Source organism: Pleurodeles waltl, chromosome 9 (assembly GCF_031143425.1).
Source record: "Pleurodeles waltl isolate 20211129_DDA chromosome 9, aPleWal1.hap1.20221129, whole genome shotgun sequence".
Classification (NCBI taxonomy): Eukaryota; Metazoa; Chordata; class Amphibia; order Caudata; family Salamandridae; genus Pleurodeles; species Pleurodeles waltl.
In genome coordinates this window covers 380,137,575-380,160,073 of record NC_090448.1, presented here as the reverse complement: position 1 = coordinate 380,160,073, position 22,499 = coordinate 380,137,575, and the positions used below count along the sequence as shown (strand labels likewise).

Sequence of the window (22,499 nt, the reverse complement as noted above, 5' to 3'; positions counted from 1 at the left end):
AAAAAACATTGTAAGTTTGCCGTGAGGCTCCATCGTGTTGGCGGTGCCTTCCGTCAAACTTACAATGCATTGGCATGAACTGCTGTCACTCCAACAGCCTGGCGGAAAATGGTTCGGCCGCCAAAATATAAACTGGGTCCTAAGGGCTGATTACAACTGGCCCATAACATCTGCAGTGCGATTACAATTACAAGAGGTCCTTGGTTTATTTCAGATGGTAATTAACCAGATGCACTAACCTCATTACATTTCGGCAGGTCAAACATGCCAGAAGGAGAAAAGGCCGAGTATTTGATGGGACATGCTGATGTTGGTGGATTTTGCCAGTAAGAGGCAAAGCTATGTTATCCCCCAAAAAGTCATTGTGCACCAGACAAAATCTGTTTGCGTGTTTAATGGTCACACACCAGACAACACGAACTGCTGGCAATATATCCAGCTATGGTAGACCGGCACAGTGTTTCACTTTAAAAATCTCAGGCTTGCTCTGATGTCATAACACTTCCTGCCTTTACACTCTGCCTTGCAGTGCTGAACTCGGCACATTTTACATATGGGCGTACTGTCCCTGTTTGCGCCATGGTGCAACTTTCAAAAGGTGTGCCTGGTGCAAAGTGGAATAGTGTGTTCCTTTATGATGAATGCACCTGCCCCAAGGCAGTCGTGAACTTGCGCCTGCCCTCAGTGCAGCACATTCCCTGAAATACAGAGCAGCTTCTTACAAGCTGCCTGCAGGATGTCTGGTGGGTCCACGTGTCTCCCTTCACCCCGCCCCACAGGACTGCCATCAGGGGGCTCACTAAGACCCAGGAATATGTTTGTGGTACACTTTAAGTCTGCCTCCTAAGGGCCTGATTGCCTCTGCACCCACATCTTTAATTCGGTGCTGGCACAGAGGCAGTCAGGTCCGTAGGAGCATGGGCGGGCCATGTCCCCATACAAATGAGGCAACGCCCTCCAACAATAGTTCTGGTGCTAAATGTGTGCTAGTTCTATCAGTATTACAGAAGGGGCTGAACAAGCGTCTGTGGCCTTTTCTGTAATACCACAGGGCCCCATGGTTGCACAAAGTGGGGCACTATGGCCCTCATTCTGATTCTGGCGGGGGGCGGAGGCCGCCCGCCAGAATTCAGCCCTCCATAATACCGCTCCGCGGTCAAAAGACTGCGGAGGGTATTATGAGTTTTTCCCTGGGCTGGCGGGCGGTCTCCAAAAGACCGCCCGCCAGCCCAGGGAAAAACTCCCTTCCCACGAGGATGCCGGCTCGATTAGTGGGAAGGTGCGACAGGTGCTACTGCACCCGTCGCGTATTTCACTGTCTGCTACGCAGACAGTGAAATACTAGCGGGCCCTCTTACGGGGGCCCCTGCAGTGCCCATGCCATTGGCATGGGCACTGCAGGGGCCCCCAGGGGCCCCACGACAATCCTTACCGCCATCCTGTTCCTGGCGGGCGAGCTGCCAGGAACAGGATGGCGGTAAGGATTGTCAGAATCCCCTCGGCGGCGCAGGGAGCTGCGCCACCTTGGAGGATTCTTAGGGGCAGTGGAAAACCGGCGGGAGACCGCCGGTTTTCCCTTTCTGACCGCGGCCAAAGCGCCGCGGTCAGAATGCCCAAGGGAGCACCGCCGGCCTGTCGGCTGTGCTCCCGCCCCCGTTGGCCCTGGCGGTTCTCTACCGCCAGGGTCATAATGAGGCCCTATGTGTTATATGACCTCTGGAAGGCCCTATGGAGAAAATATTTCCCTATTTTTTCAAGGACAGTGAGGCCTGGTTATGTAAGTGCCAACCTGTATCAGATGTCCTCCCGCTCTTTGTTCCCTCCTACAAAAGTATGCTTGAATTGTGAAGCAGTTTATATTGATGAAAACAGGTAGATGGCCCAGTGACTCACTCTCATGCAAATCTATGGATTACCCACTGGAGGCAGCAGCTGGCATAGCAGACCACACCCAGCAGGAAGTAATGACTGGGTGTACTTGGTTAACAGTACATTGAGGTACTTTACGTTTGGGTGCAAAATCACCTTTGTTGCAAAGAAAGCAGTATTGTTCTATCACATTTAGATCAAAAATCCCCCTTGGTGCATTATCAGTATGAGTGTGGAATCACTGTAGGAGCACAAATGAGCTACCATCGGAAAGCATCAGCACGTCACTTCACAGCGAATGCACTGAAACGGATGACCCTGCATAGGCAGATGTATTAAAACACCAAGTAGCAAATACCTAATAGTGAGACTGAAATACTCTTCTTATCTGCTCCAAAATAGGAATGCTACTTCTTTCACGCAATTACTTAAGGTGGCTATTCGAAAGTACCAATCATTGAAGGAGCTAACCCAAAGTCTCACTTTACATATGCTTTTGGTGTTGGTGATATGAGCTCTGGTGTAGCCAGACCAAACATTGTCAAATTGACATTAAAGTGTACACTATATGCAAGCCCGGACTGCTCTTTTTTCCCCTGGGCATTTCACTGATGAGCTGGTGTCTTTGAAGGCTAGCTTTTGGAGCAGAGGGAGACTGATGGAGCTCATGTCACTTTCTACAGCTGACCCACGTAATTCCACCAGACATAGGCGGGCTTCAAGAGAAAGAGAGAAGAGAGAGATGGGAGAGCAACGAGGAAAGGATCAGAGATAGTATTAACATATTTCCATCGCTGCTTTTGGTTCCTAGTCTTGCCCTCGCTGTGGGGCTGATTTAGTAACATTTGCATTGTAGCTGCACTATTTTTAGGTCGAAGCCTACCAGACAGCTACGCTGTCTGGTTTGCTAACATCTTGAGGGCATCTTGAGGGCATTTGGAAAGCTTTTCTGGGAATGCATTCCACCCATTGCTGACCATTGTGGTTGTAACTCACATTTTCTTGCTTTCTATTTGCTGGCTTTATTTGTTTTAGGCCGTCTAGGTTGAGTTTGTCCACGTGGCTCTAACCTTATTTACTGTATTCTTCCAAGTGCTAATTTTCTGCAAACAGGCCTTTAAATATTGTTCTTATCTTGTCACATTTGCTGTGCCTTCAAAGACAGAGGTCAAATATCAGGCTCTGTTTTCAGAGGTAGCATAGTGTCTTTCTATGACTTCACAGTGAGAGGATTCACGTGACAATTATGCTGGCTACTCTGGGTGTGCTGCAGGTAGGCTGTGAAATGTAATATTTTTTTCTAGCACACAACAGCATTTAAATGCCTGTTAATGAACTGTGCAAATATTTAAGAATATATCAGAATTAGCAAAGCACAAATGAAGCACAGTTTTTAGTAATTAAGAAGTGTGGTGAAAACATATATTTTAATATGAGCAAAACACATCAATACACTAGGTGACACAATTTCCACACATTATCATTTTGCGCTGCATACTTTTATCAGTAAAACTGTATAGCTATGCAAATGTAATTTCAAGTGAAGATGTTTTGCCTGTAACGGCAGTGCACTATGACACCTTGCACACTCCACTTTACCCCACCCACTCTACTCTGCATCACTCCACACTACTGCACTTTACTCAGCACCACCCTACACTGCATCACTGCACTCTTTTCTGCACCACACTATTCTATGCCACTTCACTCTACGCCCCTCTACTGTACTCTGCACCACTCTACTCTATGTCAATGCACTTTACTTCACTCCACTGTACTCTGCACAACTCAACTCTACACCACTGCACTCTATGACACGCTACTCTGCAGCACTACAGTCTATGCCACTACACTCTATGCCAAAGCACTCTACGCCACTCTAATCTACCCTGCATCACTGCACTCTGAACCACTATACTCTAAGCCCCTGCACTGTACGCCACTGCACTCAATGACACTCTACTCTGCAATACTACACTCTGTGCCTCTGCATTTTATGCCAATGCACTGTACACCACTCTAATCTACCATGCACCACTTCACTCTATGCCTTTTCACTATACTCTGAAACAATATGCTCTATGCCACTGCACTCAGCTCCACTTCACTCTGCCCACTCTACTCTATGCCACTCTACTCCACTAAACTCTATGCCAATCTACTTGCATCACTCCACTCTATGCCAACTCACTTCACACAAATCCAATCAAAGCCTCTCTTATCTACTCTGCACCACTGCACTCTACAGCACTGCACTTTACACCAAACTGATCCTCACCACTGCCCACTATGCAACTATACTCTACTCTGCAACATTCTATGCCACCACAACCTACACAGCAGCACTCTGCACCACTGCACTGTACTCTGCACCACTGCTCTCTTTCATTTTACTCTACGCCACAGTGCCCTATGTCAAAACACTCTACGCCACTCTACCATTCTCCACTGCACTCTACAACAATCTATTCTGCAAAACGACTCTCTCTGCCACTGAACTCTATGCCACTTTTCTCTATGCCACTGCACTCAATGTCATTGCCTTCTAATCTGCACCACTCTACTCTGCATGACCGTACAGCAGTGAAATCTATGACACTCAATTTTGCATCACTCCACCTTACACCACTCCACTCTGCCCAGCACCACTCCACTATTCTCTGCACCATTCCACTCTACTCTGCAACATTCCAGTCTATGTCCGCAACACTGCTCTCTCTTCCACTGTGCTCTATGCCAATGCACTGTACACCACTTTACTCAAACCAGTACACTCTCTGCCACTGCACTCTATGCCAATCTGCTCTGCACCACTACACTGCACACCACTATACTCTACTCTGCAACACTCTACTGTATACCACTCAAATCTGTACTATTGCACTCTATGCCACTTTATTATACTCTGCACCACTGTACTGTATGACACTTCTCTCCACGTCACTTTACACTGCACCACTCAATGCCACTGCCCTCTACACCTGTGCATTCAATGCCATTCTACTCTACACCACTGTGCTATATGACAGTCTACTTTGCAACACTGCACGCTCCGCCACTCTACTCTACAGCAGTCTACAACAATGCACTCTATGCCAATGCACTCAACGTCAAAACACTCTACACCACTACACTTTATGCCACTACATTCTATGCCTCTGCATTCTATGGCACTGCACTCTGTCATTGCACTGTACGTCAATCCACTCCACACCTCTATACTCTACTCTCCACCACTCAGATCTATGCCAATACACTCTGTCCTACTCTACTATACACCACTGCACTCTATAACACTTCAGTCTAGGCTACTCAACTATACTCTACACTACTCCACTCTACATCACTTGACTCTATGCCACTCTACTCTGCAACACTGCACTCTGTGCCACTGCACTCTACATCAATACACTGTACTCTGTTCCACTCTACTCCATGTCAATGCACTGTATGCCACCACTCTATGCCACTGAAATCAACCCTGTACCAATCTACTCTATGCCACTTCACACTACTCTGAAACAATCTACTCTACAACAGTGCACCCTATGCCACTGCAATGTACACCACTGTACTCCACTCTACACCACTACTATATGCCCCTCCAATCTACCCTGAACCAATCTACTCTATCGCACTTCACTCTTCATTGAAACAATCCACGCTGCGCTACTGCACTCTGTGCCACTGCACTCTATGCCACTGCAATCTATGCTGCACCACTTTACACCAATCTACTCTGCACCACTACTATTTCCCACTGCTGTCTATGCTGCCCTACTCTAAATCACTGCACTCCATTCAAATGCATTCTACACCACTTTACTCACCACTTCACTCTATGCCACTGCACTCTATGCCACTACAATCTATGCTGCACTACTCTGCGCCACTCTGCTCTGCACCTCTCTACTCTATGCCACTGCACACTGCACCACTCTACTGTAACCAACTGCACTCTATAATAATGCACTCTACACCACTTTACTCAAAACCAATGCACTCTACTGCAACTACTCTGCACCACTGCACTCTATGCCATTATATTCTACTCTGCAACACTCTACTCTATGCCAATGCACTCTAAGCCACTGCATGCTGCATCACTGCACTCTAGGCCACTCAATTCTACTCTGCACCATTGTTCTCTATGCCACTGCTCTCTACACCACCCTACTCTGCATCACTCGACTGTACACCACTGCACTCCATGCCAATGAACACAACACCACTGCACTGTACGATACTCTACTCTGTAAGACCGCACTCCATGCCACTGCACTCTTTGCCACTGCACTCTATATATTACATTCTATCCTGCACCACTCAACGCTATGCCACTATATTGCACTCTATGCCATTGCACTATATGCCACTCTAATCTACTCTGCACCACTGCACTCCATGCCATACCACTGCACTCAATGACACTCTACAGCACTGCACTCTATGCCACTTTACTTTAGACCTCTACATTCTATGCTGCACCACTCCATTCTACCCCACTTCAATCTACTCTGAAACAATCTACTCTACTTTACACTACTGCACTCTAGGCCGCTCTACTCCTCTCTGCGCCACTCTATGCCACTCCACTTTACTACACTACTCCGCTGTAGCACAATCTACTCCACTCTATGCCACTCTACTGTACAACACTCTACTCCACTCTATACAACACCCTCTATGCCATGCCACTCCACTCGCTCTACACCACTCAACAACACTCTGGTGGTCATTCTGACCCTGGCGGTCTTTGACCGCCAGGGCGGAGGACCGCGGGAGCACCGCCGACAGGCCGGCGGTGCTCCAATGGGGATTCCGACCGGGGCGGTAAAGCCGCGGTCGGACCGGCACCACTGGCGGGCTCCCGCCAGTGTACCGCCGCCCCATTGAATCCTCCACGGCGGCGCAGCTTGCTGCACCGCCGCGGGGATTCCGACCCCCCCTACCGCCATCCAGATCCCGGCGGTCGGACCGCCGGGATCCGGATGGCGGTAGGGGGGGTCGTGGGGCCCCTGGGGGCCCCTGCAGTGCCCATGCCACTGGCATGGGCATTGCAGGGGCCCCCGTAAGAGGGCCCCTACATGTATTTCACTGTCTGCTGCGCAGACAGTGAAATACGCGACGGGTGCAACTGCACCCGTCGCACAGCTTCCACTCCGCCGGCTCGATTCCGAGCCGGCTTCATCGTGGAAGCCTCTTTCCCGCTGGGCTGGCGGGCGGTCTGAAGGCGACCGCCCGCCAGCCCAGCGGGAAAGTCAGAATTACCGCCGCGGTCTTTCGACCGCGGAACGGTAATCTGACGGCGGGATTTTGGCGGGCGGCCTCCGCCGCCCGCCAAGGTCAGAATGAGGGCCTCTATGCCACTTCACTCTGCTCCACTCTCACACACTGCTCTATGCCATTCAACTCTACAACACTCTACTCCCTCCATGACACTTCACAACTGCCAACGCCACTCCACTCTCTGCCATTTCATGACAATCTACTCTACTCCATGCCACTCAAATCTACCCTACTCCACGCTACGTCACTCCACGATTCTCTATGCTTTTCCACAACACTTCATTTTACAACAATCCTCTCCACACCACCCTCCCTTACCCCACTAACATTTAGCCATGCTGAACAGCAGCCAAACTGGTGTACAACATTGTTAAAACATAGTGGCAAAGGCAATAGCTGTATCATAGGCAAGACCTTTTGTCTTTATCAATGCTTGTTTTGAAAGTGCAGTTGCAGAGAAGCTGGCAGAAGCGAGAAATGGTCTGACTCTAACGCCACCACAGCAGTCTGCCTGATAACATTTTTCACAGTCCTCTGCGTTGTATTATGTAAAAGTGAGCCCCTGGTTCCTGCAACTTTTTTTCCTTCTCCTAACGTTTGCAGACAGCTGTCACATCTCTGCCTCTGATGGCATGGTTTTACTGGTTCTCAACGCCATCTGGAGGCTAACGTGAAGCAGCAAACGAGAAGGTGGTGGAGGTTATGAGGCAATCATGGGCACTGAAATGCTGAAGCTAGGATGGGGTCAGGGGAGTAGGATAGCAAGCTGCTTGCCTGTGTGAACTTTCCTGTATTAGAAGGTCTGGATGGGAAAGCAGCTTACTGGAGAGCTGTGTGAGGTGCAAGATCATAGAGAGATCCAAGGCCCTGGAACAATGGTGGAGCGGCTCATGGCATGACTGTAGCACTCAGTGCAGTTAGCTCTGGCTGCAGCTGGGCTATCCCCTCATGGATGAGTGCTGTCATCCCGCTGGCATATTGGTTATTGTAGAAGACCTGACTGCCTTTTGTTGACCTCACAGGTGGTTGCAGTCCTAAGGAGGGAAGCAGTAGGGGTATTATAGCCACCTCCCTATGAGGCCCAGAGTGGAGAAAAGAGAGGAATCTGTGGACAAGCTACACAATCTCCAAATGAACCATCAAAAACTTAGGGCCTGATTTAGAAATTGGCAGATGGAATACTCCATCACAAACGTGAAGGATATCCCGTCCTTCATATTACGATCCCCATAGGATATAATGGGATCGTAATACGACCAATGGGATATCCATCACGTCGGTGACGGAGTAACCCGTCCGCCATAATCTGGGAAGCAATCAATGTAAATTCGCGAAATAAGGCCAGTACATCCTATGTGCGTTACTGGTTGAACCTTTTGAAAGCTTCAAACTAACAACTCACTAAGCAAACTTTTCACTGTAAGTCAGAGAAAGTCATAGATCGCCGGCTGGGGTATTAGAATAGAGGCGATGCCCCCCACCACCACCACTTTCTCCGGTAAATGCAATATGTGATGGTGTTTCAGATCAAAGCACTGAATTGGATTCTCCATAGGCATGCTTCTACTGTCTGTTGCTTGCCTGCAAGGGTCGGACACAGACCCTTTGAAGTAGGGGCAGGTTGTATGTGGCCAATCAGCCACTGAGACCAGACCCACGACAAAAAATATCTGAAAGTCTGCGAAGAAAGCCAAAGGGGTCAGCTAATCTTCAGTTAGCTCTTCCAGTCCATGTAAGACCACTCAGTTATTCTTTATGTGAAGCAAACCAGTTGACCAGTTTTAATTGGTTTGGCACTGGACTTGGTGAAGATTTGTTTCTGTAACTGGACAACAAGTGGCAAAGTTAACATAGATAACACGCATTCACTATGAACTGGTACATGTAAAGAGGCCTTCCAGAGGAAACGAGGACGGTGGAATCAGCACTAAGGACTGCACTGGTGGCTGAGAAGAATGGGAGTCCGTCTGCAGGCTTTGGAGGACTCAGAAAGATCAGAGAGGATCTGTGTGCCATGGCGACGTAAGCCAGAGACACCCCACGGGAACTCTGTGAAGCTTGGAAACTGTGAACTGTGTCTGCATGCACAAGATGACTGACTCTCATCCAGTCCCTTGAACCTGTATGGTTAGAGGCAGACTAGAGCTGAGAGTTGTGCTGTGTGACTGGAGAGAGAGGCCTCCAGTGGCCACCCAATGCAGAATGGAGATGCCGTGTGGAATGGAATGGTTACTTTAAAAGCTATCATTTTCCAGAAGATTGATAGTGGTCGTTGTAGCCTTTGTTTAATTATAAAGTATATGTGGACTTTACCAAATTGGTTTGTGAGTTTTATTGGGTGGTTTCTTGATGTAGTGTTGTACTGGTACTGTTAACCCTTAACACACATTATCTGACATCACGTTCCGTCTTGGTTCTGCGCTATTAAGAGGTAGGCAAAATTTTCTTAGAGAAAACAGTGTAGGTGTGTCCAAGAGCTAGCATTTCACAGTGGTGTAAAAATTTGACTCTCTGGGTAACCCAGCTTCCTACAGTGATCAACTTTCTCCCAGCCCTGTCTGAATGTCAAATGTGGACTTGACATGACTGACTTTTCTTCAGTGCAGTCTAAAAACCTTTTAGTGCTCTGTGTAGAATGTTTTTGACTGTGCCTCAGTACATAGATCTTTCAAGGGTACTCCTGTCAAGTGATTTATTCTGTCCCAACGCCACTGGCATCTCAAAGGTGTGTCTGAAATATGTCTGACTCCTCCAGCCTGTGAAATGCTCTCATGTCACTAACACTACTCCAGGTCTGATGAACTATCTGAGATACGCACCCCATGTGACTGAGTCGGCCCGGCCCTACTTGGCCTATACAGAGGAGCACATGCATGGCTCTGCATCAGCTGTACGACATTGGCAGGGTCATGCTAGACATGTGACGCTGGCTCCGCCCAAGCTTAGTAGCCTTTTACATGCACCAGCCTACTGGAAATATCCCCACTCTGTCAAAGGCCAGTCTTCCAGCCATCACTCTTTGTTTCCTACGCTCTCTTCTGATCTGTAAGTACTCTTGTGATTATGTGGGGCCACTAGAATTATGCGGCAGGGAAGGGCCAAATTATGTGGCAGGGTTGAATGGCATGCGTCAAGAAAAGGAAAATTAAGCGGCATTATGTGGCACATTTTGTCATCATTATTTTGCCATTTTTGAGCTTGTTAACTGCCTGGGCACTAATTGTACCTCTTTAGTACAAGTTTAACACCCAAACATTGCAATAGGCTACAGAAAGGTGACCAGTCAACGATTGCAAAGGACGTTCTACTGAACAGCAACACTGTTGCTGCGTGTTTACTAACTTTTGAACAGTATGAGCTAGAAACATTTTTTTTGCTAAAAACTACAGATTATGTGGCAGATGGTGGATTATGTGCAAATGCGGCCAAACTACAAGTATGCGAAAATCGCCAATGCAGCACAATCACATAATTCCAGTGGCCCTGCCTATAAACCCATGTATTGTATAAACCGAGACGGGTGACTCTCACAACTCTGAAAGAGGCTGTATGCCCCGTGCATTTTTTTTAAATAGAGTCAGAAAAATAAACCCTATTGTCAGAAAAATTCGTTTTAATTCATATCAAATATCTTATCCAGAATGATTAAAAAAATAAGAGTCATTCTTACTGACTCCATTCACACATATGCACATACACAAAAACAGAGTCACTGTATCCTATCAAGCAGTGGTTGATAACTTGCCCCTTTTAGCTCCGCGAATTCCCCGGTGAACCATTTGAAGATGGATTTGAATTCTTCAATGGGTCTTCTGGTTACAAGGGGGACTATTGTTTAGAGCACACGATAGGCTGAGCCATAAGTAGTGCAGTAATGGATTAGAGCTGTTGTTGATGGTTGATTGAGTTTAGCAGCATGACGGGTTGAATAAAATGCCATCATGCTTATATATCTAAGTATCTGGTGTAAATTGATGTAGGGGCATTCTCCTTTGAGTGATTGGTTTGTGGATTAGGTGAAGATGAAGATGTGGTCGGAGCATACCGGGCATTGCCCTGCCACAGTTAGAGGTGTCAATGTTATGTGTGAAGGAATGTCTAGCTTGTGCCCTGCTGAGTGTGCTGAGTATCACACTCCTACTATAAAACTGAGGGTTGCCTACTGTAGAGGAGTGTTGCTCAATCTGCGCTATTTTTGCATTCTTTTGCTTGTAGGCTTACACCTATATTCGGAAAAACAAATCAACTAATATCAGAATGCAAAGAGACATTGAAGACTGCTTAAGATGCTCACGCAGTTCACAGAAGTACTCTGCACAAGAGGGTCAGTCGAATTAAACCTGCTCCAAAACACTCAACTCGGGACACATACTGCACAGTGAAAGGCACAGCTTAGTGCAGGATTCTATGAAATATACATATGCACTCTACACTGAGGGGCGTAGCTTCCAGTGGTGCAGCAAGTGCAGTGACACTGAAGCCCAGAAGCCGGGGAGGGGGGGGGGGGCACTGAACCTTGATTGTTGCTGTTTTTTATATTTCAAATAGCAGCCAGAGGGACATTTTCCTCCTTGCACTAGGGCCCATCACACGGCATGCTACGCTACTGACTACACCAGTACACCCCTCTTCTGAAACGTGCGCTCTTCCAGCCATTGTCGTTCTGTGTATCGCGTTTATGGACACATCATTGTCCAGGGAGGTGAGCGTGAGGAAGAGTCGTGGGTGTGTCTTTATTTCCAATGCCTCCCTTTGTTTACACTTTGTGTAAGGCAGAATGCTGAGACTTCAAACCACAGTGGGCGTGGCGGTGACGACAGTGCACCCCCCCCCCCCCCCCCCCCCAGGAAAGCAAACATCCGGATCTTCCTCTTTGTGTGTTTTGGGAAAAGATCTCCATACCCTCCGGCCCAACAGTATGAGCTGGTGAAACAGACATTTCTGGAAGGCCGGTCTGGTGACACTCTGCTTCTCCGGCCTAGGACACAAGCAGAGATCTTAGCAGACCCGTTCTAAGGCATGTGCGAAGTGGGCAATTGCCCAGGGCCCCCTCAGATAAACAAATAGAGAGCTAGACATACGATTTTCTTTCTATCTCTCATCCTTCTCTCTCTGTTCCGGCTGCCTTGCTCTCTACCTCCACACCTTTCCACCTGCCTCTCTCGCAGCCTCTTTGTCCCTCTCTCTAACTCCCTCACTGCCCATTCCTACCTACATCTTTGTCTCTACCCCACGTAAACTTTGCTATAGTGCCTCTCTCACCCTACTCCGTTTACCCCTATTTACCGCTCTCTACTTCTCTGTCTTCTTTTACTTTACTCCGTCTTCTGTGCCTCTCTCTCTGCATCTCCCATGTCTTTCCCTTTCTCTACTTCGTGTCTCTCTATCCCTCTCTATTGTTGTATGTCACCTCTCTCTCACCAGACACTACATCAATACATTTATCTCCACCTCACTTCACCTACCCTTTTCACTGACTACTTTTGTCTCCCCTCCCTCCCACCCTTAACCACACTTTCTCTGCCTTAACTATCTTTCTGTCATGCCTCTCTCTGTTTCACCCCATCTCTTCTTCCACACCACTCTCTCTTCGCCACACCCTCTTTATGTCTGCATCTACCTACCTTCATCTCTATCTCTACCGGCTTTACCTGATTTCCCTTGTAATACACATCCATAACTAGGGCTACCACCTGACCGTTTTTTTACCACGACCACTGGTATTTTGCTGGTCCAGAGCTGAGTTAACAACCACGAGCTAATAAATAAAGTAAATACAGACAGAAAAGTCATGTAACACGAATAAACCAATTAAAAAATATATATATTTAGTAATATGTCCAGGCCTTTGCACACTCTTACAACTACAACAAATGGCAGGTATTTTTTCTTTTTCTTTTGGAAAGGTGGCGACCCAGTCCGTAACCCACATTTACTCATGTGTCTCTCTCAACCTCACCTCCCTCTCGCTACCACTCTGTGACTGTCTTCACAACTCTACCTCTATCCGACTCTCACACCTCAATTCTCTCAAACTCTCCCCTCATGAGGGCCTAAATCAGGCTTGAATTGGTTGAAATCGAGTAACACCTTGGGGGTCATATTTACAACCTTGGTGGCGCAGGGCAACAAAGCAAGTCACCTTGCTGCGCGGCCTTGAGTCATAGGGAAAGGGCATGAATGCATTGTATTTATCCAATACCGCTCATTTCTATCCTTTCCTCGTGCGTTGGTGCAGTTTTGGCAGCCCAGCACCAACACAGGCACCCCTTGCACCATTGTGCAAGGGTGGATGTGTTGTAGACAGGATTACATTTTTTTTGCAGGAAGGGGCACCTTCCTGCACTAAAGCAACCCTGAGAGGCATTTTCCTCTTTCTATGAGCGCTGCAAAATCCAGCATACATAGAAAGAGGAAAAGCAGGAGAAATAAAGATATTTCTCCTCATTACCCCTCTCCTGGGGAGGAATGTCTTTTTGACACATTTGCAGGTTTACAAGGACTTCTAAATTTGGGAATGCGTCAAAAACCATGTGAGTGTGGGAACACCTGCACAACACCCATGAAATGCCTCCCTTTGCGCAGAGTAATGCAACACAGCGATTTGCACTGCCTTGCATTACTCTATATTTTTGGAGCCATTCTAAGTCCCACAAAGTGGTTTGCGTGGCATCAATAATATGACTTAGAGGTTTGCGACACTCATGTACCACATTGCAGGGTGGAGGCATGGTGCAACCCTCTCGTAAATATGCCCCTTAAAGTTGTTTCGAACAAGTCGTCCCAAAATTTGTATTTCTCGGGGCTACAAAAATCCTTACGATCGCACTGGATCTATTTAAATTCAGGTTTTGGGGAAAAGGTGTGGGGGTGCGAAGATGCTAGCAGATTCGCTAAATGAATTACAGCTTCGATGTGGCTTCCAGTTTATTCGCTGCACAAATTTAACAATTAACTTCAAAGGCCAAGATTTCTTCCTCTCTTTGTAATTCTGGAGATATCACTTTAAACAAGTTACAGATGATTCTGCAAACAAAGCAGACACTTACATATTAGAGATATGCCAGATTTGCCACAGAACTATTATCTAAGTCTATTTTGTTCCATGTTTAACAGATGAAAAAGGACACAAAATACTGCACTGAAATGCAACTGCAACTCCTGTTTGCAAAAGAGTCACAATTTACCGAGGCACTGATAACTGAGGAATTAGAAGTTACCTTTCCACTTTCAAAAAAATCTTGATTTTCTCAAAGTAAGAGGAAAGACACGAAAAGAAAAACAACGATCAAATAACATTTAACTAATCACAGGTGGTCAAAATATGGAGGAGACATATAACCTTTCCACTTGTACACGCTAATTGCTGCATACAACCCTCAGCGGTTTAAAATTCCCTCTTTCTAAATCCTTCTAATCCGATATGTCTGTCAGTGTCTAAATTGGTGATCAGAAAGTCAATAATTCTTTATTATAGGGCAAGGGATGATGGAGTCGTTTTGTGTTTTGTCCAATGTAAAACTCCACCAGAAAACAAAAACAAATAAAGATACACAAGGTGGAAAGATAGCCTTGGACTCTTAAGACTTTTACTAAAAGATTTCAGAAGGTGTCCATAAATAATTTCTAAAAAATAAAAAAATATGCAGCAAAACAAAATGTGGGATGCATATCAGCATTCATGCCCACCCGAGCATAGACAATATTGGATTACCATCTGATGAACCAAAACCATGGCTGATTATTTTCACGCATACATATGGTACCTAGTCATAAATGCACTTGAGAGACTTGAATAAGGACAGTCACTGCTAATCATTGGGGTTACCAATGATCTGGGTATGTTTTAGGAGAGTGCAACTTTCATCTTAATATGGTCTGATCGAACGGAGAGAAAGACCTCGCTATTTTACTTTCATTATGGTTTTCCTAATATTTGCAATATTAATCAAGGGCTTTCAAGACTCCAACTGATCATGTAAAATTCCGGCTGGCTGTTCGAAGCATGCAACTAATTTACTGAAGTCCTGAATCTGACAGTGTGAAATCATTCAGGTGCCTTAATGTTCTCAGAAGACCAATATTTGACCTATTACGATTTTCAGATTCACCCTTACTCAGCTGTAGTGACTGATGTGTTTTTGTGTCTGTTGTTCTACAATGAGTCTTGACTTCACTTCACTGTACCTGTATCTTCTTTCTTTTCTTTTAAAGGAAATCTGTCGACTGCCTCAGTTTGTCTCTCAGGACATGAGTCGCACAGACGTGTGCCAGGGGATTTTAGGTAAGAAAAATATCTTTAGCAATTTTTGTAGTGTTTTGATAGAGATGCCTACAACCTCAAGACTGCTTCCAGGAACTAACCATGGGCACTCTGTTGTGCAAGTCATTGGTATTTAAACACAGTGGCTGTCGCTGAGAAGGTGCCATTCAGCGTCTGCTAAACTATTTTCAGGGCAAGAGTAACAATTTTCAGATGTAAGGGAGTTATCACAGGGGGATTGGTGGGGGGGGGGAGGGTTGAGGGACGTTGTTCTACAGATTGTTCAACTAGAGGAAGACTCTGTGGCTGGTGGAACTCAAGGTCCTGGCCCGTTCAGGTGAAAGGAGGTGGAATCGGGGCAGGTATACCTAACAGACAAATTCTTCTCTAGAGCTGGATTAGGGGGAAGGTGAAGGTCCTTCTCGATTGACAGAAAACTGAGCCAGAGGCCGAGTACCATGTCAAGCATGCTCAGATCAGGCACAGATAGAGATCTGGTGTAACATTTCCTCCTTCCTCACCTTCTCTGGTAGATAAGGTGGATTAAGGTTGAATGATGGTCTCTGGTCGGGGAATAGATATGATCTGCTTGGGTAGTTATTTTGAGATGTCTCAACAACCGGCTGTAAAGGGTACAATGTCATTTCTATTTTATTTTCTGTTTCCCTGGTAGCCAGTGGAGTGCCTTCATGGCTGATTTGTGGTGTTTACATTTCCTGGGGTTTAAGCACATTCTCACAATCTGATTTTGTAGATTCTTTAATTTCCGGTTGGAGATTTCAGGAGCAGAGTGTTCACTCTGTTCCAGTATTTAAGGTCCAAAAGAATCAGCAGTATTTAGGAATCTGCCCCATGCTTTGGGTTAAGTGGGGATGGATTTCTCTTGGACCACTAAGCTTCTGATTGAACAATTAACTACCAGCTTGACCTTTAATTATCAAGTATTATATCTAGATTCATGTCCAATTCATTTGGAATGGGTGGTATGTGGAAAGGTCTATGACCAAAAGAAAGGGAGAATGTTGTTAGCACCCTTGCCCACAACCAGGAAGTCTGATTTACAGATGTTTGAGGTACAGACAGCTTTCCCTTGCCAAATAATGAAGATAACCAAGGCATTGTGAGATCATATCTCGATTATTAGAACATGTTTCAAGTCAAAAGTCAATCTGGATATCGTCTGTATACATCTGGAATTTTAATTTTAATTGTCATAACTCAACGAGATTGGCTAGGTGGAGCATGTAGATAGATAATGGTGCTAGTATGTCCTCCATGTTGCCCCACATGTTACTCTTGCTGTCCTTGAGTGTGGCGCTCTGAATCTGACATGCAGGAAGAAATTTACAGAGAAGGATTTTATCAAGTCAAACATGGTTTCTGACGGGGCGCGGTCTCGCCGGGCTGCAAGATGGCTGCTCTTTAGAAGGGCTCCACAGGCCGGATACAATAATCCTGAATCAATCCGTATAATCGTATCATTCATGACTGCCGAGTACGGGGCGCAGTGCATAGAGGTTGTTGCAGATGATGAGAGGAGCTGTGGAGGCCTGCTGGGGCCTCGGGGGCTGTTCTGTCACACTTGGGCTCAGGCGCGGGCTAGTGAGGCCCTTTGGCACCGGCCCGGTTGCGTGCTGAGGACAGCCGTGAAAGCGGCCCGGAGGAAGGTAGAGCTATTTCATCGTAGTAGCTTAAGCATCTGAGGAGCTACATGGCTGGATACGGACTGCCCCATGCATGCACCAGACAGCGTTTAGACACCCCTAGAAGGGGACGGATTCTGTGGATGTTAAAGCTGAGGGCTCCGGGCCTATGTAATTGGAGCAAGACGATCGCTGGGAGGTCGCAGCTAGCTTAACTGCGACACAAGGCCCTTCCGCGCACGGATCAGAGAGTCTTGGGCCCCCTGGATGGCCTGGTGCCCTATCAATTCACTGTGCAAAGCATCCTGGGGCAGAGAGGAAGTTTTGAAGCAGCTCGAGGCTGGAGGTGGCTGCGCTGGCCTGCTCGTTCCCCCGCCTTTGGTGATGGGGAGTGGCGGGGCCAGTGCGGGTGCCACATTTGATCCCCGGGACCAACGTATTGCCTCACCCAACTTGATGGCCCCCAAAGTCATGTGCTGAGGTATATTGTGATACTAGGAGCCGGTTGAAGGGACTTACTGGCTGTAATCATGGGTAAAACAGACACCAAGCAAGCAAAACTCACTTTCGAAGGCAAAAAGCAAAATCGCACAGAAGGTGAATGGTCCCATGGCACAAATATGAATCCTCAGTTGGAAGAAGACTCAGATGAGTTCAATCTCAAAGAAATACTCATGGACGTGAAAACCAGCTTAAGCACCATAGACAGCAAGTTGGATCTTCTCACTGCTCGACTAGACCAGGTCAAGCATGCGTGAACACTCATGAATCCAGGCTGGATTGGCTGGAGGTTGTATATCTGACATTGCCGATCATCGATCCAAATCAAAGGAGCACCAGTTAAAAACAGACAAAATTAAGGCCAAAAATGAAGATTTGGAGGCTAGGTCTCAATGCAGCAATATTCGCATCATGGGAGTCCCGGAGTCCCCAGCAATATCCAAAATGGAAGACTTTGTGGAGGTGCTGCTGCGTGGCCTGTTTGGCACAAATCTATCATCAGTGTTCATTGTCGAATGGGCTCACCGATCACTGGGCCCTCGACCCCCGCCTGGGGCACAGGCCCGGCCCATCATTGCAAAATTACTGAATTATTGGGACAGAGATACGATCCTGAAACTGGCCAGAGAAAGGGGCCAGATACAGTACAATGGCAATACTATATCCTTTTCCCTGACTTCACTCAGAGCGTGCAGGTTGCCTGCCGTGAATTCATACCAGCGAAAAAACTCTTGCACAACACTGAAATCCCGTACGCCATGCTGTACTCCGTCAGACTTCGAGTCACCGTGGAGGGGAAACCACACTTTTTTAGGGATGCTAAGTCGGCTGTGAAGTTTGCCAAAATTATAACAATTAACGAGGAATGGCAGGAAGATCGAATTAACACGTCCCCCTCAGCGACAACGACTGAAAGACGAGCGAGGACCTCAATTCTCCAGTAGTTGTTTGTGCACTGCGCTCCCAACGCTCCTACATGCTACTTCTAAATAGGACAAAACGTATCTCTGGCCACCCAGCCATTTGGCTGGGTATATGCCTGTAGTCACTTCGCCCCCAGGGAGGTTTCCCATGTTGCTCTCCTTTCAAAGGTGCAGGGAGGTTAGGGGGAGGAGAGGCATTGCATCTCGACCAAGTTGGGTAAGTTGGAGTGGGTGGGGGTAGGAGGCTATGCTTGTTATGTAGTTTCGTTATTTGTTTGTTTGTTTTTATGTTTCCCAGTGAGGGACACATATAGAAATTCACCACACGTGGCCTGTGACACTGCACCAAAACATAGGATCTGCGGACTATGATCCCTTCCAATAGCACAGACCACACTGATATGACAACCCTAAAGTGTTTAACTTGGACTGTATGTGGCCTAAATGACGCTAGAAAAGCACACCTCGTATACTCTTACCTCAATAGACACAAAATTTACATATGTTTTCTACAGGAAACACACCTGATTGACTCACGGTCCCCCCGCCTAAGAGCCAAAGTCTGGGAGACTGCTTTCTCATCCACATATTCAAATTACACCAGAGGGGTCACAATAATCCTACACAGCGGGCTTGCATGGCATGTAAAAGATACAGTGCTCAACTCTGAAGGCTGATACGTCTTGCGGAATCATAGGGTGGGCATTCTGTCACACTGGCTGCTGTATATGGCCCAAATGCGGATGATCCTGAATTTTGCTCCATACTATGGTCCAGGATAAAGGGGCTGGGCCTGCAGAAGCTCATATGTGGTGGTGACTTTAACACCGTTCTGGAGGACCAATGTGAGAGATCAGGTGTTTCACGGGAGCTCCACCCTCGCGCCTCCAAGATGCTCCACATGATTATGGAAGACAACCAATTACAAGACATTTAGAGGCTAACACACCCACATGCCCTAGAAGGAACATGCATCTCCACATATCACAGAACATGGCCCCAGATAGATTTTTGGGTAGTATTACATGAGTTGAGATCATGGGCGGTGGAAGTCACCCACCATCCCCATACCTTACCGGACCACGCACCAGTCCTTCTTGTGCTTCAGCTTCCTCAATCCACACCCAGACCCTTCTCTTGGCGCCTACCATCGGGCACCTTACGTGACGATGTCTTTCGTGAAGCGATCCGGAAGGGGATCGTAGATTTTTTTTCCCATAACACACAAACTGTTGACTCGCCCTCCACACTATGGGAGGCCTTCAAGGTGTGCATAAGAGGCATATGCATAGCACATCAGGCGGGCGTTTTGAAATCTATCTGCAAGATGCTTGGTAATCTGGAAAGCAAAATCTGCGCTTTAGAAATGCAATACTTTCAAGTTAAAAGTGTGGCCCTTCTGGCATATATAAATGCCAAATTAAATGAATTCCAGGAGGAAGCCATCTGGGAAACTCACTACCTGAATAGGGATGCGCAAGCACGGCGAATGGTGAATGTGACCGACCGGGCACGACACTACCGAGACTACTGTGCCCCATTCCAACCTCCCCCCAAATGGCTGAGATCTTAGATTCTGAAGACAACTTAGTAACCACCACATCAGAGGTAGCACAGGTCTTTTCATCATTTTATGCCAACCTGTACCAGGGGACCCAAGTGTTGGAGGGCCCTGATCTCACGGAATACCTAGATACCATACAGCTGGCGCGGCTGGACCACACTCATCGCGCCTACCTAGAGGCTCCTATTACAACTGAAGAGATTGCACGGGTGATAGCCGAACTCCCCGGCGACAAGGCGCCCAGCGGGGACGGCCTTACTACCGCATTCTATAAAGAGTATGCTTCCCTGCTGACCCCACATCTCCTGGAAATGTATCAAGAATGATTAGAAACGGGCAGGCTCCTTGCAACGCTACGGGAAGCCATGATAGTTACCTTGCTCAAACCTGGCAAGCCAGCTACACAATTTGACTCCTACCAGCTATTATTCCTCATTAATGTGGATAATTAAATATACGCCAAGGTATTAGCTAACCGATTACTGCCTCTTTCACCAAAACTAATCAGGCCAGACCAGGCCAGTTTCATACCGGGCCGTTGAACCTCCCATAACCAACCTACGTACTATTTGTGCCATTATGCATCATCTTGCTCCCTGTGTACAGGCTACTGTGGCCCTGTTGGACGCTACCAAGGCATTTGATACATTGGAGTGGTCTTACCTCTTCCCCCTTCTGCCCAGAATTGGCCTAAGCCCACTGTTCGTAAAACAGATCTGATTATTGTATACAGACCCACTAGCTTGATTGCGCACGAACGGATTCGTTTCTGATCTCTTCCCAATAACTCGAGGGAAGAGGCAGGGTTGTCCGCTATCGCCCCTATTATTCGCTATTGCAATGGAGCCACTAGCCACACACCTTTGGCAGCATCATGCTCACAGAGGCATATGACTCACTACTAGAGCCCTGGTGGTCTCCATGTACGCGGATGATGTGGTGCTATACACCTGGAAGACAACCTAGCCCCAATGATACGTGAGGTGATTAGATTCAGTTGCTACTCGGGGATCCAGATAAATTGGGGGAAATCTACATTATTCCCTCTCACAGACGTGGGCTGATGAGCCAGTACGGTATCTTGGCATATAGCTCAGCCGCGATATAGACACTATATAGCTAGCAAACTATGGAAGAGCTATAACCTGGTTGGAAGACAGAATACCTCTAAGGACCTTCCTGCCCCTATCCCTAACAGGCTGTATTGCAATAGCAAAAATGCTGGTCCACCCGAAATTCCTCTATCTTTTCATTAATATCCCTATACCTCTGATGGCTGCATTCTTTAAACGCTTAAAATCAAACTTGAATACTCTGGCCTGGGCAGGCAAACAACCCCGGGCATCCTGGGAACTCCTCACCCTACCACTACACAGGGGAGGACTTGGCGCTCCTGACATGACTCTCTACTCATACTGCGCTTAAGCTCAGTACCTACATTTCTGGGTACATCCCACCCTGTTCCAGCCACACACTGCTATCGAGGCAGACAAGGCTGCCCCATGCCCTCTCGAAACGGCCCTGTTCAGCCCTTATAAGAAACCTACAGCTGAGATAGACACTGTTGCCTGTGTCCGCTGGGCATGGGAAGGGCTGCGTAAACGTGCCAAACTACCCCTGTTATACGCGCCATCTATATCCCTGTTTAATAACCCTACACTCAGGCCCCTCCAAGAAACAGGGGTTAAAGCAAGAGCACTTAAGCACAAGATATCGCAATTCGCAGATGTATATCCCAGCGGACAATTCATTACACAACTACCAGAGGGGAAGGGCACATACTTTCATACTATCAACTGGGAGGAGCATGTCGTAACCTGCACCCTACATTCCCAACAGCCCTGTTACCCCTGATACCCCTCGAGATGGTGCTAAAGTCCACATCACCTAAACAAATGATCACAAGACTCTACAAAACCTCTCAGTCCTAAGCCCTGCTCTTGACTTTAAAAACCAGGAGCGGATGGGACGAAGACCTCTCTATTACACTCACAGATGAACAGTGGGGCTACTGCTGCAATCAATTAAAACACCTCTCCCCCAAGTACAGACTCCGATTAATCCATTTCAAATTCTTACACCATTTATACAGACACCCTTTACACCTATTTAATATTGGTCTAATCCCGGAGGCAAGATTCATTAGATGTGGAGACGCGAGGGCTTCTTTCATACACCTAGCTTGGCAATGTCCCTGTATTTTGACCTTTTGGACAGAGTTGTATAGGATCATGCGAGAAATGACAGGACACAGACCCTCCCAGACACCACTTGTGGCACTATTGGAACATGTCAAGGAGGTACATGATGAGAATAGGTGACGAATTGAAATGCTGCTTCTGCTAGTGAAGCGGAGGGTGGCGATGAATTTGGGACAGCGCACATCTCCCACTGTAACTGCTTGGTTACGGGATGTAACTTACTGTCAGGAGTGACTAGACACACAC

At 47.1% G+C, this 22,499-nt stretch overlaps 1 protein-coding gene across 1 annotated transcript in view; it reads left to right on the top strand.

Moving 5' to 3' along the window:
• The window catches only part of CAPN12 (calpain 12), a 224,692-nt gene that overhangs the window by 4,787 nt on the left and 197,406 nt on the right, over positions 1-22,499 (top strand). Inside the window, exon 2 of the mRNA XM_069207523.1 lies at positions 15,373-15,442. Within this exon, the coding sequence (XP_069063624.1) occupies positions 15,373-15,442 (70 nt within the window). The remainder of the gene's footprint in view (positions 1-15,372; positions 15,443-22,499) is intronic.